The sequence below is a fragment of the Notechis scutatus genome, chromosome 4 (assembly GCF_049901735.1).
Source record: "Notechis scutatus isolate UNSWTSFEM ecotype Mainland chromosome 4, rNotScu1.2, whole genome shotgun sequence".
NCBI lineage: Eukaryota > Metazoa > Chordata > Lepidosauria > Squamata > Elapidae > Notechis > Notechis scutatus.
Genome location: NC_142012.1, coordinates 130,900,862 through 130,916,195, shown reverse-complemented (window position 1 = coordinate 130,916,195; position 15,334 = coordinate 130,900,862). Strand labels below are relative to the sequence as shown.

Below are 15,334 nucleotides of genomic sequence, written 5' to 3'. Positions count from 1 at the left end.
GGTTCCAGACTGATGAACTGTATTCGAGTATTGGTCTAGCAAATGTTTTGTATGCTCTGGTTAGTAGTGTGATATTACCAGAGAAAAGCTACGTAGGATTAGGTTAACAACTCTTAATGCCTTTTTGGCTATGTAGTTGCAGTGGGCTCTAGCACTTAGATCATTAGAGGTGAGTATTCCAAGGTCCTTTACAGAGCTTGGGTCATCAACAAGATCTTGACTATTCAGCTTGTATTTTATTTTCTGATTTTTTTTGCCAATATGTAAGACAGAGCATTTATTTGTTGAGATTTGAAGTTGCCATTTGTTTGACCATTCTGATACATAGTCAAGATCTTTTTGTAGGGTAGCAGTATTGTCTGTGGTATTGAACAGCTTTACATCATCAGCGAAAAGAACGCAATTGCTCTTAATATGATCACAGAGGTCATTTATGTAGAGTATGAAGAGAGTTGGTCCTAGAACACTGCCTTGGGGGACACCACTATTGACAGGTACAGAACGCTCCCAATTTTGACCATTTGTTGTCTGTTTGCCAGGAATGCTTCTATCCAGTTATTCAGTTGTCCAGAGATACCATAGGATTTTATTTTTAGGAGTAGTTTGTCGTGTACCACTGAATCAAAGGCTTTACAGAAGTCTATGTAGATTGCGTCTATTGCTTTGCCCTGGTCGAGTTGTGTCGTCCATGTTTTTGCAGTGTAAGAGTTGCAGATTACAGGATAGTTTTTTTCTGAAACCAAATTGTTTATTGACAGTTTCCACATATACCTGTGTACATGTCAAACTTCTATCCATCGGCTACTTTAAGTTCCTTGTTTCTCGGTTTTCAAAACTACATATTTTACAAAATCACATTTCATAGAGACAGCTCAGCAGGATTACAAATAGTTCTGATACACTTTGAAATATTTCTATCTAAAACTTTGGTTCATGTAGCTTTTTTTTTAGGGAGGGTGCTATCCGGAGACCTATGGACTGGTAGTCCAATAGGCTGTTTCCGTTTCTCACAATGGTATCTTAATCGGGAATGCTAGCTTAGTAAAATCTAGCATGGTAGCTATTATCTGGCAAGAGTGATGATCTAATAGCACAGTTTCTGCCAGCTTTGTGCCTTCCAGAAAGACTAGAACTCTGGGGATTCAAGAAATAGTTCCGGCACATCTGGAGTCACCGGGTGATTGGAGTTCAAGTAATGTATCTTGACACTTTAGCCCAGAATTCTCAACCACAGCAACTTTTAAAGAAGTGTGCACGTCAACTCCCAAAATGCCTCAGCTAGCATGCTTGGCCAATGCCCCAATAACCGCTTCTCAATGTTCCTGGGGCTGAATTGAGAATGAGAACTGATGTTATCTACTGACTTTCCATTTTCATTTTAAAGTCTGGGTGGGTGGGAAATGGAACACGTTTCTCCCCCCTCCCCCCCCCCAACGCCTTTCTACTGTGGCCAAAAAGCCGAGTGGGTGGGGCAAGATAGTTTAACTTTTAGACTTTTTCCCGAAGCACCCGCTATTTTAATACGAGCATTAACCGGAATATTCACATAAAAAAACCTCTAATACACTCGTTAAAGTTTAAACGGCAAACGATTGTATTTCTAGTGCCTCTCTGATAGCCCCGGGGGGCGTTAGGCTATGTCTTAATTGGGACGCTTCTGATCTGAATCGGCAGGGCGAACGATGCGCGTTAAAAGGTAGAGATCCAGCGCTGCGAGGGAAGAGTCGGGAAGCAGGACCACCACCCACATCCATCCGTACCCGACCTACTCAGTCGGCCTTAGGCGACGAGCCTTTGAAGCGATCTCACGTGGCGTGTCGCTTCTTTACCCGCAAAGATGGGGGCGGAGCGAACAAGGGACCGCCTAGATCTTCCCGAGAGGCAAAAGTCGGCCCCGGTCTGGTGCAAAAAGTGAGTAGGTGCTTGCGAGGTGCACAGAAGAAACTTCCGCCTGGCGACACCCTTCCCTTCTTTTCCCTTCCCTACCGCTCTGCTACCGCGGATCAGAATTCTCCTCCAGGTCCTGCTCCTTCCGCTCTGCTATAATTTTCCCAGCAGCTCGAAAAAAAGAAGCACCGAGCTCTGACCTGCCCCCCCCTCGTTTTATTCCCTTTCCTATTCAAGTCCCAGCCATCGTAAAAAGAAAAAAAGAAACCCGCTTGCAAACCAGTTCGAGGTCACAAAATAGCGCGCAATGGTTGATATTTTCCAATTAGCAGGAAGAGAGCAAAAAAAAAAAAAAAAAGAGGGAGGGGGGATGTTCAAGCCAAATGTCAAAGTTCGTTTTCTGGACTTCAGCTAGCCGAATAACCTCCACAATAACCTGCCAAGTGGAGAACTGTAAAGCACCTGAAATTAATACACTGTAATTGAAAATTGTCAAGGTTGGGAAACACTGCTGAACGTGAGTTCATTTAACTAGGATGTTAAATAAAGTGATGAAGTAATTTGAAGATAGGTAAAGTGAGACTTAGAAGGCTTATCTGATTTAGTCTCTTCTATGGTTTCCATCCAGAAAGTTCAGCTTCCTTGCCCATTTTTGCACTGTGTGCATGCTTTGTGAAACAAGTTTTCATATTTACTTCTTGTAAAAACTTCATTTCAAATACCGAACTGCATTTTGGATGAAGGCCCTTCATGTTTCGGAGCACAAGCAATTATTCACATTGCCTATCTTGCAGAATTAATGCAGTTATACTTTATTGAAAAATGTATTTTCTCCTATATAGCAATGTAGAAATAAACAGGACTGATGAAGTCAGTTGTGATTGATTTTTAGTCCCTGATTCCTTAGAATAGCTTAGCAAATTGCTGTGTCATGTGATCCTATCAGATTATGACTTTCTAAACATTTTAATGGTCTTCATTTTTTAAAAAGGGAAAATTACAATGGGAGCTTTCTGGAAAGAGGGATTCCATCTGGTTATTTTTATGTTTCAGGTTGATTATGGCTATTTCCAGCCTTGTCTGGCCTTGTCTATTTCAGTACATTGGGACTGTACCCAGATTGGTTGCTAGATGCCCAAAAAAACCTAGGAGTATATGGAATAGGACTGCCGCTCTATCCAGAATTGAGAAGAAAGCCACAGTACCACTGAAGACATTTCTGCTCTTCCCTTCTCTCCAATGGAGCATCAGCAACATAACTAAGAGAAATCTGCACACCAGCCAGCTTCATCTCCAGGAAGTAATGCTCACCTGTGAACGCTATGGGGTAGAGAGGCTGCCTTTTGCCTGTATTTCTGATTCTGATTTAAATTTCTTTGAGCACCTTTTGCCTGGGAGGGTCATTACTGATGCAGAGGAACTCAAATCTTTCAATGTGGACTGGCTAAAGTCTGTGAGAGGTAAATCATTTTAAATGTTTTATTACAACCGAACATTGCTATAGTTGCCATCCTGATAAAGCAGTTCTGCAAACAGCATAGCACAGGTCTTTAGCTCAAAGCATTACTTAAGGATAAATCTGGCATCGAAGGGGGGAATTGTACTGCATAGGAGTATCCATAGTGTAATATCAATTAAGTTGCATTGTGTATCTATCTTTATTCTAGGGTGGGTTTTATTATTTTTTTTGCAGCTAAAGAAATAAGTGATGGGTGGGGTAGGTTAATCCGCTCCCTCATCTAATCCCGATGCATGAAGGGTTGAGTAATTGGACTCCGGTCATGCTTGTTGAGATGCCTCAGTGGCTAAGATGCTGAGCTCGTCCAACAGAAAGGGCGGCAGTTCAGAGGTTCGAATCCCTAGCACCGTATAACAGAGTGAGCTCCCGTTACTTGTCCCAGCTTCTGCCAGCCTAGCAGTTCGGAAGCATGTAAAAATGCAAGTAGAAAAACAGCGACCACTTTGGGTGGTCTTCGGCTTTTAGTCATGGCCACATAACCACGGAGATGTCTTCGGACAGCGCTGACTCTTTGGCTTTGTAACGGAGATGAGCCCTGCCCCCTAGAACCAGAAACGACTAGCACATATGTGCGAGGGGAACCTTTATCTTTTACCTTTACATGCTTGTAATAGAATTCTCTCATTTCCATTGCAGGCTGCAGTACACTACTGCTAAAGCCACGGACAACAATGGAAGTATCTCAGATTCTCAAGTAACCATGTTGCTTTGAATATAGTGCACAGTGTGTTAGAAATTTTGTTATTCAAAAGAATGTGCCTTGCTTCTCTATTGTCCATAGATATGTGAAGAACAGAGTACAGAATGAAACAAAATGGGCCATGTCCTGTTACGTTTCTAAAGTCTGAGTGCTTCAGGAGTTAGGATTGTAGTTTTTGAAGAAGAGTCTTCTTTCCATCTCTCTCTTCTCTCCCCTCCTTGCCTCTCCCTCCCTCATCCCCTTTTGTAACTGGACTATCAGTGTTAAGCCTGAAGCAAGTAAAGAGCAGTTAGTATTAAGGTTTAAGGTGCATTAAGTAGGGAAAAATATAAGCATGATCTTGTATGATAAATGATGTTGAAGAGGATAGAAAAAAGCTTGTAATTACTACATACAGAGAATAAAACATTACACTAATTTTTATCTCCTGGGTCTTCTCATAGTCTCTTAAGTGATGAACAAGTAATTTTTATGTGGGAGCACAGAACAATTCTCTATACTTTTCAGTTGACTTGATCTTTGTCTAATAAGAGAAACTAAGACAACACTAAGGTATCCTCAGAGTATACTCCATATCAGCTTTGTGCTTTTAAGAAGACATTAACCTTAAAACAGATTAAAAAGTGCTGCCAAAATTGTGCTTCTAGATAGATGGATTTTTCTATCCTAGGTTACTTCCAGACTCAGAATGCATTTGTTTAATCCCCTCCCACAGACAAATGATATTTATAGAAGATTTAAATATTGTTGACTATAATCTTTCCAAATTTTCCCAACACTTCTGTCTTTTTCTTACTACTGTAGCTTTTCCACCAAAAATGGAAAAATGATGGAATAGCTGGTATCTTGTGACTGGAAGCAGTATCAGCCTTCAGTCAGGAAGCATCCATACATCTATAGTGTATAGAAGTATATATAATCAAAGGGAGTTTTGCATGTCGACTTTCCTAGGAAACATGCAAATTCTCCTAGGACATATTTATACATCCATTTATGCAAGCATATAACCATTTGATGAAGCAGTATCAACTAAATAGGTACCAAATGCTGACAGTCATTTAGTGCATGGGTCTTCAACCTTGGCAACATTAAAACTTGTGGACTTCAACTCCCAGAATTCTGGGAGTTGAAGTCCACAAGTCTTAATGTTGCCAAGGTTGGAGATCCCTGATTTAGTGTATACTGAATGCTGACAATCCAGGAAGTCCTCAACATATGATACAATTGAAGCCAGGATTTTTGTTGGTAAGCAGGATGGTTGTTAGATAAGTCACACTTGATTTTACAACCTGTTTGATATAATTATTAAGTGAATCACTAATTGTTAACTTAATCACATGGTTATTAAGCAAATCTAGCTTCCTCCATTAATCTGCTTCTCAAAAACTGGCAGGGAAGATCCCAAATAGTAATCCCATGACCCCAGGACATTGCAACCATTGTAAATACATGCTGGTTGCCAAACACCTGAATTTTGATGACATGACCATGGGGGTGCCTTGATGGTCATAAGTACAAGAACTGGTGGTAAATTACTTTTTTCAGTGCTGTTATGGCTTTGAATGGTCCCTAAACAAATGGTTGTTAGGTGAAGATTAGCTAAATGTTGACAATCATTTCCTGGATTTTGGATGAACTCCCACTGCTAGCCATCCCCATGTGTTAATATAGGAATCATACTGACTTTGTGACTAGAAGCCAGAAAGTTTACTCTCACTTGATCTGGGGAGACCTAAAGTAATTGTGTCCTGGATGCAGCATTTTTCACTTCTAGAATGGTCAAAAATGTGTTCCTTTTCAGGTATTGCAATGAGAAAAACTTGGCTGTGAATCCTCAGGGAGGCAATACCGGCCTTGTTGGTGGCAGTGTTCCTGTCTTTGATGAGATCATTCTTTCTACAGGACTTATGAACCAGATCATCAGTTTCGACCATATTTCTGGTAAGTTCTTGTCAAGGCTTGGGGGGCAAGTCTGTGGTCTAAGAAAGGATCTTGTATATATAATAGTCACCTGACTACTGCAAGGAAGGTTAGTTGAAGAGATAGTGACCTACTCATGGTTATCCAACTGAATTCATACCACAACTTGAAATTTAATTCCTTTTTTTTTGTTTTGCACAATATATTGAGCCATAAATTCACCAGAGATTGGGTTAGGTAGCGTGCTAAATGAAAACCACTGTTAAAATTAATTGAACTTAGCCAGGCGTGAAGATGCAGCTGCTAGATCTTTGATTGTTAATTGTATCCCACAAATCCAACCTGTTTGTTTTATGCCTGAATTTGGAGAAAGCTGTTCCATTAGAAAGAGAATTATATTTATCTGACATTACTGTGACTTGATACTTATGCCTCAGGAATCCTGATTTGCCAGGCGGGCTGCATTTTAGAGAACCTCAACCAGTATTTGGAGCCAAAGGGCTTTGTCATGCCTCTTGACCTTGGAGCTAAAGGCAGTTGCCATATTGGAGGAAATGTAGCTACAAACGCAGGCGGCTTGCGCCTCCTAAGGTATGGATCTCTTCGAGGGACAGTTCTTGGATTAGAAGTGGTAAGTTGAAATTCAAAAAAGCCCTTTCTGATTTTTTTAATTGTTTAAAGTAATTATTCTCTACCACTCCCTTTATTTTATTTCAAAGGTGCTACTATATTCCTTTCTTCTACAAAAATGCAACTTAGAAAATACTGTTTCTCTTGTTTGGCCTGTGTAACCATTATAAACAAGATTTAAAATAAGAACACTGTATTATTCATTAATGATAAACCAAAGTTTGTCCTCTTTCAGGTGCTGGCTGATGGCTCCATCCTGAACTGTTTGGCATCTCTGCGGAAAGACAACACTGGCTATGACTTGAAGCAGCTTTTCATTGGCTCAGAAGGGACTTTGGGGGTGGTCACTGCTGTATCCATCCTCTGTCCACAGAAACCAAATGCTGTGAATCTGGCATTTCTTGGTGCGAGTCATTCCTGTCTCTTGTTTTTAGTGCACTTTTTGTACTTCCAAGTCTTGCACAGGAAGAATGCATCTGCGGCAGCAGTTAGTTTATCAAGGCTACTTTCTTATGTTCAGGTTTTGTAACCATTTGATGTGATTAACAGTGTTAGTGATGAAAACTGGGATGAGAACGGGGAAAATAATTTATGCCACCAGCAAACTGCTTTTTACTATTGGCACGGAAGCCACATGCAGATGTGAGAAATGAAGGCATCCTGAAATAATAACTGAATATGAAATAGAATTATCATGAATCTTGTCTAATTTATAGATGTCACCTTAAAACTGTTGTCAGTGGCAAATCACAACTCTCATGTAGAATGAAACTCGAGTGGCTTCTAAGGGATGGATTCAACCTGGGATCTATTGGTCCTATTAGTTCTGGTGCCCTGTGAGGCCTGGCTACTGTCTTCTGGGTCCATTCTGATTTGGGCAATAGGTAAGTCTGGGTCTTTAAAACCAGGCTCTTGCCCAATACCTACCAAATCTCCAAGCTATTCCTGGTTGCAAAGTTTGAATCAGCTTGAATAGCTACTGATAAATCACAGGATGTGGGCAGTGCATGATGATGTTGGGAAGAGAGAAAATCTTGCTCTGCTGTTTCGTAGTGTGCCTTTCCCACAGTTGTTGTCTGAGATGGTTTTGAATATGACTTTAGTACTTTCTTGGAGTAGCACACATCTTGGCAAAGTGTCATGTTCCCTTTGAACACCCTTACTAAACACTTGGACCTAAACAAAGCAAATGTCAGAATTCAACTTCTCCTCCAGCCCTGTTTCATCATATTAAGATGGATAGTGGGTGTTTTCCCTTCAGTTGGTGATATTTGCTGGAGGACAGGGGAACTGTCAAGCAAAGCTGGGGCATCCAATCTGGGTCAGTCACTGGGACCAGAGATTTTGTCTTCCGAGCTTTCAAACTCGCGCCTAGAGCCCGTTCTCTTTCTTGAGGATGGGCTCCAGCAGAAGTCTGAAAGCTCAGAAGACAAAACCTTTGGTGACCGACTCAGATTAGATCCTGCAACCTTATCCTGGGAAACATATATTCACCTTCATTTGTGAAAGCTAGGAGAATGGACTAATTTCTGCCTTTCGTGCAAACTCTAAATGAGAACAATTAAATTTCTATTATCTATTTTAGTTTTGTAGAAATGACTTTATCAGTTTCGTTCTCTTTTATTCATCTTGGAGTGAAAGTAAAATGAATGAAGATAGCAATTACATATTTAAAGAAAAAGAATAGATATGAAAAGTTCCAGTGCTTTTTCCCTACCATTTTTTAATTTTGTTTGTATGCCGCCTTACTTATTTTCTGTGATTTTTGCTTTTACCATAAAGCTTGCCCAAGTTTCTCTCAAGTCCTGAAAACCTTCATAACCTGCAAGGATATGCTGGGAGAAATTCTTTCTGCTTATGAGTTCATGGACAATGGATGCATGAAGTTGGTAGAGAGACATCTGAAACTGACCAACCCAGTAGCAGGTACCAGCTGCTCTACAAGTGGATTCTCATTACTAGTTATATGTATGCAAATTTATTTTTGCTTAAATAATCTGATGGCTGGTTTTGAATGGTGGGTTAAGATATATGGACTTCAATTCCCAGAATTCCCTAGCCAGCATCATGGTATTTAAATATCTTTTCCAAAGTCTTCATGGCTGCTCTAGCAAGTGCTTGAATTGGGTGTATTTCTCAACTGCTTGTTCCTTTATGGTGATGGTTGATCCTAAAAGGAAGAAGCTAACCATACTTCAGCATTTTTATTGTTAATTCTAAGGCTGATTGTTGTATCTATTGTTATTAATTTGGTCTGTATATTTAATTTTAGTCCTATTTTTCACTGTACTCTTTGACTTTAGTTGGGCAGCTGGGATAACTTTCACACTTCTGGTGTCCCTGCTGAGAATATGTACTCTTGGCATACACTCCTGACATTCTTTGCTCATCCCTCCCAAGAACATCCCATCACTACAGTAGGACTTTATGTATGTGTGTCCCAACTCTATATTATTCAATTTTCATAATCCTAGGAAATTTGATTTAATTTTTACAAGTAAAATCTCATAGTTTCAGTAGATGTATATGTTTGAAATTGTATGACTCTTTATTTCTGCTTTTTGTAAACCTAGAAAGTCCTTTTTATGTGTTAATTGAGACTTCAGGCTCCAATTCTACTCATGATGAGGAAAAACTCAGCCATTTCCTGGAACATGTAATGGACTCAGATTTGGTAGTAGATGGAACTCTGGCCTCAGAAGGAAAAAAGATAAAGGTATTTTTTTTCTTTCTTACCAGCATGTTTGGTTTGGATTCAAACATGATTTAAATTTGAAACATACTTGAGTTGAATTTGCAACTCTTGGCCATGTAGTTTTGATAAGTGATCACTGAATGCTAAATTCAAACAATACACTGTAGCTTTGTTGGTGTAAGAGTCTCAGAGAAATGTCTAGATCAGGGGTGTCAAACACAATTTCACATCAGGGTTGTGGTTGACCTTGGGGGACCAGGTGGTGTGGTTGATTGGGTGGGTGTGGCCAACTGGGTGGGTGTGGCCAGCTTGACACCAGGCACGGCATGGCTGATTGGGTGGGCATGGCCAGATTGACACCAGTCCCCAAACTGCTGGCATGTTTCCTCTGTGCACTGGGTAGACCAGGCTGAAGCCACATTGGCTCGATGTTTCCCTTTTGCATTGGGTAGACCGGGCTGAAGCCATGCCATGCTGGCCCGATGTTTCCTTTTCGCATTGGGTAGACCGTGCCGAAGAGACACGGGCCGGCCCCTTGCATTTTCCAATACGGCCCTGTGGGATCCAGCCCTCAGGCCTTGTGTTTGACATCCTTGGTCTAGATTATCTGAGGGAATGTTATTCCCAAATATTTCTGATGGTCCATAAAATCAGGCAGAGTAGTTGCATTTTGGGTCCCATCCCAAAGGTGCTTTTTAAAGAGACAACTGGACTTTCTGGTTTTGCTTCGAGGATATTTCGCTTCTCATCCAAGAAGATTCTTTAGCTCTGAAGAAGCTTCTTGGATGAGAAACAAAATGTCTTCAAAGAAAAACCAGAAAGTCCAGTTGTCTCTTGAAAAAACACCTTTGAGACAACCATGACCTGGATGACTGAGAATCTCCATAGACATTTGGGTCTATGAGAGTCATCTATGAGACTCATCTTATGGGACCTGGGAATGTAACTACTCTGCTGCAGAACTTACCCTCAATATGTGGGTCTTGTGTGAACACCAGTACCCATCTACAATCCTCAGAACCCCACAGAATGAGTGAGTCTAAAATTTACATGTTTTGCATTTTAAAGACTCAGTATCATTACCGGCATCCCCTAAACCCTCAGGCAAGACAGAAGATCATTGTTAGTGTTTGGGGATTAACCCCTAGCAGAGTATTGCAGCAGTAGTCAAACCAGGCAGCCAAACGAGAGTGGAAGGGCCCCAGAGTATACACACACTGAACACAAACACTGTTTGTAGTTTAAATAGTTTTTAATCCATTTAGAGTTTAAAGCATTGTCATTCAGTCCATTAAGTCATTCACAGTATTTCCATCCAGTAAGACTCACTAGTATAGTCCAAGTTAAGAGTCCTTACAATATCTTTATCAGCCGATAAAGATATCTTCTCCTCCTCCGGTGCCTCTCTCCAGAGGAACAATCGCTGGATATTCAGCAAGAAGTTCAAACAGTAGAACAGTAGAATTACGCAGTAAATCAGCAAACAGTAGCAGACAGGAACATCTCAGTCACAGGCACAGTCACAGTCACACAGAGTTAGTCGCAGTAAGCTTTCCAGCTTCTAATGCTTCCTTATATTGTAACTTCTAACCGCACCCTTAATCGGCTAATTGCCTGCAGCATTGTGCTTAAAGTGATAAGCACTTAAACCATGATATCTAAGTTTTATATATTTATTCACCCAAACCATATTTGGTATCAATGTTATACCTAACAATCATAATGCAGTTTCTAGGTTTAAAAAGTTGTCCCATCTTTGCTTCTCGTCTAATGTCTAAACCCCTTGTTAGTCCCATATATATATGTTAGACAATTTAAAAAGTGGTTTGAAAGGCTACGGCATAATGCTTTGTTGGGAAATATGCCCAGAACTAGAAAAAAGACAAAGATAACTTGAGTTGGCAGAATGCATTTTGGTTCTTAAGGAGATGAGAGCTATTTCATCGAATTAATAAATGAAGGTTTTGGACCCAGGCCTCATATAGAATGGCCCATAGTTTGCAAATAAGTAATTGCCTTTCTCTATAGAAGGTATGTCTGCCATATTGGAATAGTGTGCAGACAATGCTCTTAATCCAAAATGTGCCTCTTATCCCTTATTTATACAAGAGACCTTTTGGTCCCAAATCCTGCAGTGCTGATGCAAGCATTGCTGCTCAGTGTACACATCTAAATGAATATAATGTAAGTTACTTGTTGTATATTCTTTTTTAACCTGGTTTCATTAAAAAAATAATCTAAAACAGGATACAGCGGAACAAACCAATAAAAATAATACAGCATTCAGAAATGAGCGCAGTGAAACCCATAACTTTTGCCAATCATATATTCTTTAAGAATGCCAAGGTGGTATTGTTTCCCGCAAACAATATATTTGGTCAACTACAGGCATTATGGGCTTTACGGGAACGTATCACAGAAGCCCTGACATGTGATGGAGTTGTTTATAAATATGACATTTCACTCCCTGTGGAAAAACTCTATGATCTTGTGACTGACATGAAAGTACGGCTGGATACAGATGCTAAGAATGTGGTTGGCTATGGACATCTAGGTGAGTTCCACTATCTTGATAAAAACTTCCTGAATTATGAATGATTTGGATTTTGAATCATTGTAGCAAATTATCTGATTGTGTTTCAGTTCTGGATTTAAATCTCATTTCAGCTTTCAATTTCTAGATAATGTTAAGCCATTATCTTTTGGTCTCAGTTGAGTTGGTGTATTTGTGCATGGTTCAGGCATCTGCAGCAAAGATGTAATATTTGCTGACCTGACGGAATTACCAAAAGCATCTATATTAGGGGAGAAAGTGTTCTTGGCCCAGAAAAAATTATGCTTTAAAAATGAAACAATCCATTGCCGGATTGTAATATTTGGACGATCTTTTCTGGAAATGCTGAAATCACATGAGTTCTTTGGGCAGGAAATTTCAGAAAGAGACTACTAAGCATGAACATAGGGCATTATTTCCTAAGCCCATGAACTAACCTTATGGAAGGCACAGGTTGGCAAAGTTGTTCCAGTAGCTTTTGAAAGGGACAGAAGGCCAGGCTTTATTATAAATATGGACATGAGATGTTATGCACAAAGATTAAAACACAGTTATTCTTTGCTGCCAAGAAACTAGTGTCCCTCTGTATTTTTTTCTGTCTTTCAAGAATATGATAGTTGTCATGCCCCAGCATATAACTTTTATATACTGTTGTTGCTCTCTAGCTCTATCTAGTGGCTGGAGAGACAAATATCAATTGTATTGTTTGAAGCTGACCCAACCCCTTCATCCATCAGCCTGCACTCTCAAAACAAGTGCACGCTGGAAAGCCAGACTCCATTTCCTTTAGCATTTGGAGAAGGCAGAAGCACAAAGAAGAACCCATCTTAATCTGTAGCGCATAGTCATGCAAGGATAAACCCATATTCCACACACAGAGCATCACTGGTGAGATTTAGATTGCTTGTGTTTATTAATTTTTACGTTCAGCAGTAACTCAATACTGTCAATTTTGTATTTGGTTCTCGTATGTATTCCTACTTTCCCCAGTTTCACCATATCCTGTTCTTTTAATAAAGCATTCAGATCTACGCACATGGTCTGTTTTATTGGAGGATAGGTGGCTTTAGCTGCATGTCGAGCTGCACACAGACTAATGTGTAGTGAGGACAGTACAATAGTTATATCTTTTAGTTCTTTATTGTTCAAAAATAAAGCCATGAACTATGGAAGACTGGTATGATCCCGTGTTTAAAATAGACTTTCAATTTAGTACCCTCAAGATTTCAGCATTCCAGAGAAGAACACTAAAATATTACAAAGTGTTGTTGGCTTACCATTTTCACCATCTCCAGTTAACTGCAAAGGAGTATGGAAATTGTTGCCTTTTAACAAAAAAATATTATTGCATATCACAGTTAAGGAATTAGTATTGTCTACTTTCTCTTTTGAAACCAATTCTCAGTACTAATGCATATCACAGTCAGAGAATACTTGTATTGTCTATTTTCTCTTTTGAAATCAATTCTTATTTCTGATTCGCTTTGACAGGAGATGGAAACTTGCACCTGAATGTAACAGCAGAGTCATATAGTCATTCTCTGCTGGATGCTATTGAGCCATATGTGTATGAGTGGGTTTCACAATATTATGGAAGCATCAGTGCAGAGCATGGCCTGGGTTTCAAGAAGAAGCATTACATCCACTACAGTAAGCCAAAAGAAGCAGTTCTTCTCATGCAGCAGTTCAAGGTTATGTTAGATCCTAAAGGAATTTTAAACCCTTATAAAACATTACCATCAAAGGCTGTAAGATGATTCTTTGGGAAGAGTTAATCTATTGCTTGAAGTATGGTGTATCACGTCTTTTTGTAAAGAAACTCTGAAGCCAGAGCCAGTTTTCTATTTTTTTAAACAGAAGAATAAAACAATTGAATTGGATTCATCTCACAGAATTATCTACCACAGGGGTCTCCAACCTTGGCAACTTTAAGACTTGTGGACTTCAACTCCCAGAATTCCTCAGCCAGAAAAGCTGGCTGAGGAATTCTGGGAATTGAAGTCCAGATAACAGATAATCAGAGTTGGAAGGGACCTTGTAGGTCACCTAGTCCAACCCCCTGCCCAAGCAGGAGACTCTACACCATTTCTGACAGATGGGAGTCCAATCTCTTCTTGAATGTTTCAAGTGATGCCGCCCCCACAACTTCCGAGGGCAAGCTGTTCCATTGGTTGATTGTTCTCACTGTCAGAAAGTTTCTCCTTATTTCCAGGTTAAATCTCTCCTTGTTCAGTTTCCATCCATTATTCCTTGTCTGGCCTTCGGTTGCTTTAGAAAATAGCTCCTTTCTGTGGCAGCCCCTCAAATAGCAGAACACTGCTATCATGTTTCCCCTGGTTCTTCTCTTCACTAGACTAGCCATGCCCAGTTCCTATAACCGTTCTACATATGTTTTAGTCTCCAGTCCCCTAATCATCCTGGTTGCTCTTCTCTGCACTTTTACTAGAGTCTCAACATCTTTTTTATAGTGTTGTGACCAAAACTGGATGCGGTATTCTAGGTGTGGTCTTACTAAGGCTTTATAGAGTGGTATTAGTACCTCACTTGATCTTGATTGTATCACTCTGTTAATGCAACTTAGGATTGCATTAGCTTTTTTGGCTATATGACATTTTCTTCTTTGTTTTCAAATAGTTTGATTCAGTACACAAAGCTTTAAACATTTTATATATGGAATCATGCAGTAGCTAACAGGAAAAGCCCAATGCCTGATTAGTAGCATACATTAAGCACAGACATAGAACATGTTAATGTAACTAATGTATATGTTAAATAACAAATAAACAGCAAATAAAACCCTGCAAGGATGAAACGTGATTCCTATGGCGTGCTAATCTCTCTACTATCCAAAATAGAGGTGGTATTCAGCAGGTTCTGACCAGTTCTGGAGAACTGGTAGCAGAAATTTTGAGTAGTTCGGAGAACTGGCAAATACCATCTCTGGCCCCGCCCCCATCTATTCTCTGCCTCCTAAGTCCCAGCTGATCGGCTGGGTCTTCTTTGGTTGCCCTGCACAGGAGAGCGGAGCTGGAAAACAGGTTAGTGTGGTGGGGAGGGAATGGAGATTTTACAGTATCCTTCCCCTGCCATGCCCACCAAGCCACACCCACAGAACCAGTAATAAATTTTTTTGAATCCCACCACTGATCCAAAAGACACCAGTGGACATGTATTGACTGATTCAAAGAAGACCAAAGAAAGATGGGAAACATATTGAAATACTATACAGTAGAGATGTCAACATCAAAGATACATTGGAAGATATTCCTTACAAGTATCTCTAGTACTGGAAAATGAGCTTAGATAAGTACTCCATTGCCAAGTTGGAAGGGTATACAAATTGATAGAATCTCTACAGCAGGGGTGTCAAACCAATTTCATTGAGGGCTGCATCAGGGTTGTGATTGACTTCGGGGGACTAGGTTGGGT

General features: G+C 40.1%; 1 protein-coding gene across 2 annotated transcripts; it reads left to right on the top strand.

Annotated features, from left to right (window-relative positions):
* Positions 1 to 1,788: 1,788 nt before the first annotated feature.
* On the top strand, positions 1,789 to 14,712 carry D2HGDH (D-2-hydroxyglutarate dehydrogenase). 2 transcript variants are annotated; one of them, XM_026693830.2, is made up of 10 exons: positions 1,789 to 1,911; positions 2,941 to 3,347; positions 4,043 to 4,100; positions 5,908 to 6,047; positions 6,464 to 6,657; positions 6,892 to 7,060; positions 8,439 to 8,582; positions 9,230 to 9,372; positions 11,740 to 11,905; positions 13,397 to 14,712. In XM_026693830.2, exons 1-10 carry the CDS (start codon positions 1,838 to 1,840, stop codon positions 13,660 to 13,662), a joined length of 1,761 nt encoding a protein of 586 aa, XP_026549615.2. In that variant the 5' UTR covers positions 1,789 to 1,837; the 3' UTR covers positions 13,663 to 14,712. The 2 variants fall into 2 exon arrangements, with proteins under 2 accessions (XP_026549615.2, XP_026549550.1); XM_026693765.2 differs by lacking the exon at positions 1,789 to 1,911 and adding an exon at positions 2,333 to 2,404.
* Positions 14,713 to 15,334: the final 622 nt, after the last annotated feature.

Excerpts from the sequence above, each read along its gene's own strand:
- D2HGDH (XM_026693830.2), top strand. The coding sequence starts at position 1,838 with ATGGGGGCGGAGCGAACAAGGGACCGCCTAGATCTTCCCGAGAGGCAA. Across the intron at positions 6,658-6,891 it reads CAGTTCTTGGATTAGAAGTG|GTGCTGGCTGATGGCTCCAT; the intron begins GTAAGTTGAAAT and ends GTCCTCTTTCAG. Across the intron at positions 7,061-8,438 it reads TGTGAATCTGGCATTTCTTG|CTTGCCCAAGTTTCTCTCAA; the intron begins GTGCGAGTCATT and ends TTTACCATAAAG.